General features: G+C 55.2%; 1 protein-coding gene across 1 annotated transcript; it reads right to left on the bottom strand.

The window, feature by feature from the left end:
* Positions 1–3,584: 3,584 nt before the first annotated feature.
* LOC113478864 (predicted GPI-anchored protein 58) lies at positions 3,585–4,357 on the bottom strand. Its single transcript, XM_026846374.1, has 2 exons — positions 4,324–4,357; positions 3,585–4,090 (listed from the first exon to the last, which is right to left on the bottom strand). The coding sequence occupies exons 1-2, from the start codon at positions 4,355–4,357 to the stop codon at positions 3,585–3,587; spliced, it is 540 nt and encodes a 179-aa protein (XP_026702175.1).
* Positions 4,358–4,858: the final 501 nt, after the last annotated feature.

Genomic DNA, 4,858 nt, shown 5'->3' with positions numbered 1-4,858 from the left:
TCATCCCAGTCTGGGAATTTTGGGATGCAGAAAGATGATTGGAAAGGAGGTAGGAGTTGGTTGGTTTGTTCTCGTTCTGCTCGGTTTTCATTTAATTCATGTATTAGCCTTTTTTAAAATGAAGGATGCTTTAACTGGCTGGGGAGAGAAGGTTGGCCTTCTCCTTTTCCAGTGGAGAAGGAAAGTCCCGAGTTATTTCCCATCCCCATTCAACTACAGACCAGGAACATCACCACCCCCTTCTCTGGGCCTTCAAGGACAATCCAACAATGTCCAGAGAAGCAAAGACACCTCTTTTAGATATATTAAATTTAAAGCTGAATACTTCTGGCACAACTGGATGAAAGGAATACTTTTCCATAAAGATTTACCCTTGTGATTGATGGGCGAGCTTGCAAATGCTCTAACCCCACTCCCTTTTTTTTTTATTTTATGACACTCATAAAGATGTCGTTAGTGTTAAAACTCCATCCCAGTGCAAACCAACTGATGGGTTAATATTTATTAAGGGACACGGAGCACACCAACACACCCCTCCTGAGACAGCCGGGCAAACCAGTCTTGAAAATCTTCGGTCTTTTCACATCTTCACGCGCTGTCCTCCTAAAAATTTAGTGTTTTCCCTTATGCTGCTAAAATTGCAGTAACAGAGGTGTGAGGGGTTTGGAGTCAGACCCAACCCCACACTGGGGTAGCAGCCAGGGGACTTTACGCGTCCCCTTGGCCCCCCCCTTGGGTTTTTTTGCCATGTTTCCCATGGATTTCCACCAGCAGCACCAGACCTCATCTCCTTCAGGGGCATTTCAAGCAATTCCAGCCCCCCACACCCCCCTCCTGGGTCAGTAAACCGTCACCTCTCTCCTTCCTGGCTGTGCTGGGATGCAGCTCGAGACCTTCACCCCTGTGGTGGAGGAGCAGGGTGGGTGCTGCAGCTGACAGCAAAGCCGTTAAGAAGTGAAACCTGCTGGGGAAAACACTTATTTTTTTCTTTAATCTCAGTTTTTGATGTTTCTATGTAGAGTTGAAGATGGAGCGGAATGGAACATGGGCACACACCTGCCCCACGCTGCTCCAGCTCGGAGGGGATGCTACAGGCAGCACCTATGGATGGGAAGGCAGAGGATTCTCTAGGAAGGCAGGTGAGCATGTAGGAAGGCAGATGAGTGAATAGGAAGGTGGATGGGCATATTCGAAGGCAGGTAAACGTGTAGGAAGGTGGATGAGTGTGTAGGTAGGCAGGTGGGCGTATCGCAGATGAGCATGTAGGAAGGCAGGTGAGTGTATAAGAAGGCAGGTGAGCATATAGGAAGGTAGATGAGAATGTAGGAAGGTGGATGAGCATGTAGGAAGGTGGATGAATGTATAGGAAGGCAGGTGAGTGTACAGGAGGTCCCGTGGATGTCTAGGAAGGCATTTGAGCATATAGAAAGGCAGTTGAGCATATGGAGAAGCAGGTGAGTGTACAGGAAAATAGATGAGCATATAGAAAGGCAGTTTAGTATATGGGAAGGCAGGTGAGTATGTAAGGAAGTGGGTCAGTGTATAGTGAAGCAGGTGAGTGTATAGGAGGGCAGGTGAGTATGTAGAAAGATGGATGAGCATGTAGGAAGGCAGGTGAGTGTATAAGAAGGCAGGTGAGCATGTATAAGAAGGTAGATGAGCATGTAGGAAGGTGGACGAGGATATAGGAAGGCGAGTGTATAGGAGGTCCAGTGAATGTCTAGGAAAGCAGCTGAGCATATAGAAAGGTGGTTGATCATATGGAGAGGCAGGTGAGTGTACAGGAAGGTGGATGAGTGTATAGGAAGAGAGATGAGTACATAGGAAGGCAGGTGAGTGTGTCGGAAGGTGGATGAGTTGGGCGTATACAACCCCAAGCACGCTGGGGGATCAGTGATCTGCAGCCCCCCGTGACAGCACCTTCCATCGATGGCGGCCGGTGCTTACAAGGGGGCGGTGGGTTTGCGGGGCCGGGGTGAGACCCAGGTGAGTGGAAACCTTTAACTCCTCGTGGCTCCGAGCCACCCAAACCTGGCCTCAGCGACCGCGGGGCACAGCCGTGCCGGACCCGGCGTGCCGGGGCTGTGCCGAGATGACTCACCCGCCGCTTGCAGCACTTCAACTAGCAACGAGTGAAAATAGAAACGGCCCCAGCTCCCGAGCCCGGAATAATGTCGCAGGCTCTTTTTTTTTTTTTTTTTTTTTTTTTTTTTTGTGTGTGTGTGTGTGTGTGTGTTTTTTCCCTTTAAAGTGAAATCCCTACTTTTTAAAATCTCCTTTTCTTTTTTTTTTTTTTTATTCTCTCTGACTCAGCCCCAGTAAAGCCACTGTGTAGCGGCAAAGTCTCCTCCCTGGCTTCTCGGCTGTGGCCCGCGGCACGTCAGCCACCGGCGTCGGTGCCAGTGGGGGCGGAGGTGGAGGATGTGGAGGAGAAACAAATCCTGGTGAGATGGGTCTGGGGGGACGATGCCACGTCCTGATGGGACACAGCTTGGTCTTTTGGCAGGCTGCAGAGCTTGGGAGGAAAAAAAGGGGAGAAGGAAGAGCACTTGGGGTTGTAGTCCAGGCTGCTTTGGAGGTTGAGAGGATGAGAGAAGGAGGGAGGAGAGGATGGATGACTGCTGGGATGGAGAGCTGGGAGATGGGAGCAGCCAGACCCTCCCACCTCCGTGGTGGGACGGGAGGACGGGGCACTTTGGGATGCACATCTGCTGGTGGCCGCCATCAAATGGCAAAGGAGAGCTGACGGAAAGTGAGGAAAAGGGGGAGATGGGGCCGTGCTGGTCCCCATGGAGCTTCTTGGGGCTTATGGGTGATTGCAGCTGCAGCGGAGATACAGGGACATCCCAGGAGCAGGCACAACAATGTTATCGCAGTCCCCCCACATAACTGCTGCTCCCATTAGACGCTGCCCTCCAGGCCTCCCCAGGCCCCTGCAAGCCTTTTGGGGGGAGATAAGCTGAGTCCCAGTGCTCTATCAGGCCAGCCCACACCTCAGATCCAGCGAAACGTGGCCACTGCCTCCACCCCTGCCTGAGCCCCGGCTGCAGGATGCTCGTCCTCCCAGCAGAGCCCATCCAAACCTCCCCAGGGATGAAGCAGGGCACAGCACACCCATTAAAAATTATTAAAATAGCAATTAAGGGCTATTTACATGGTTCACCATCCATAAACTCTCACTTCCAGGAAGCAAGACCACGCTACAGGTGATTTTTTTTCCCAGGGATCTGAGCTGGATGACGTGTGGAAGTCATTTCTGGATTTTTTTTTTTTTTTTTGGAGCTTCTCCAAAAAAGAATCACTCATTTTTCTTCTGCGTTTTTTCTTCGGCCAACCCCACGTGGGGCACCACTCGCTCCCCACAGGCCCCCCAGCAATGGGGATGTCCCAGAGAGACACTTGAGGACCCCCATGCTGGTTGTTGGGGATAACTTGGGCCACCCACATTTCATTTGAGAGTTGGGAAGGGAGCGGGCAGCTCTCCATGGCCGCTGCCCGTGCCTGCCCGTGGCCGGGAAAACCCTCCATCAAACTTGCACGAACCGGCTGGGCTTGAGGCAGCTCCAAAACATCTCCGGGGCATCCTATGCCACATCGAAGTGCTTTTCTGGCACCGATGGAGGTTCTTCTTCTTGGGGTTCAGGGGCCCCAGTGGGCTGCCGGGGCTGTGGTGCCCAGGGTGGTTTGCACACCCGAGCGTACACGGGGCTGGGACTGCCCTCGCTGCCCGGCTCCTCCTGGGTGATGGCGTCCTGCCTGGCGCTGCTCCGCTCATCCTCAGTGGGCAGGGATGGGGAATCACCCCTGGTTTTTGTCAGCGTCGCAGATTTGTACCGGATACTTTCATAGATGGGTCCCTCAGCATCTGGCACCGTGTCTGCTGTGGGTGCATCGGCATCCCCAGGCACAACCGGCAGCTGCCGGTGCCGCAGAAACTTGGGGGTCCTCAGGGCTGGGCTGGAGAGTGCGTGGGAATGGGGTGTCCAGCCTGGCACTTGCAGCCTGGGGTCCCCCCCAGAGGGGTTCTCTGGGGCCCCCAGCACCGCGGGGCCATCCGCCTGCTGCTGGGGCTCGCCGGGAGAGGAGGTGCCTGCAGGGAGGGAGAAGAGGGGCTGCTGAGCTGGGGAGGGCACCCCCAGACCATCCCCGGCTACTCCAAGGTTAAATTAGCACCGAGTAAATGGGTCCCACTCCTGCTCTGTCCCCGCTTTTAGCGAGAAAGACACTATAGAGCAAAGCAAAACAAGGGCGAGCAGCCCCGGGGTGCTGCTGGCGGGGGGCTCATGCTCCCCGCCGCATGGCCAGCGCGGTGTCGGGACCTGCCGCCTGCCTTCCCGCACAGCGTCCGTCGGCTCATGCCTTCGGTCAAATATTTATTTAAGAAGGAGGCTCAGCTCTGTGCGCAGCATCTGTCAACACGGGGAGCTGGCAGAGCAGGGCGTCCAGCCGGTTTGTTCGCTCCAAAGGCGAAGGGAAGTCTGGAAAAGTGCGTAACTGGGTGTTTCTCCTCCTGCTTTAAAGAGTCCTGTGGGATTTGGGGTGCAGGACCCTGGGTGCCCCCCCGCCGTGTCCCCGCCCCAGGCCTGGCTGCAGTGCGGTGCGGGTGGCAGCAGGGACGGGGAGGCGCAGGCCGCTGGTGATGCGGGAGGGTGCAGGGTGGGATCCAGGGCAGAGCCCCTCGGGGAGCACAGCCTCCACCGGCCTGGCAGAAAGCAGCCCCAGCCCCGCCCTGTGAGCACCCCAAGGTGAGCAGCCCAACATCAGCACCCCAGCAGGAGCACCCCAGCATGTGCAGCCCAACATGAGCACCCCAATGTGAGCACCCCCAATGTGAGGTTCACAACAGGGCCACCCCAAT

Source organism: Athene cunicularia, assembly GCF_003259725.1.
Source record: "Athene cunicularia isolate RWA chromosome 3 unlocalized genomic scaffold, athCun1 chr3_part1, whole genome shotgun sequence".
NCBI lineage: Eukaryota > Metazoa > Chordata > Aves > Strigiformes > Strigidae > Athene > Athene cunicularia.
This window is presented reverse-complemented; position numbering and strand designations above follow the sequence as displayed.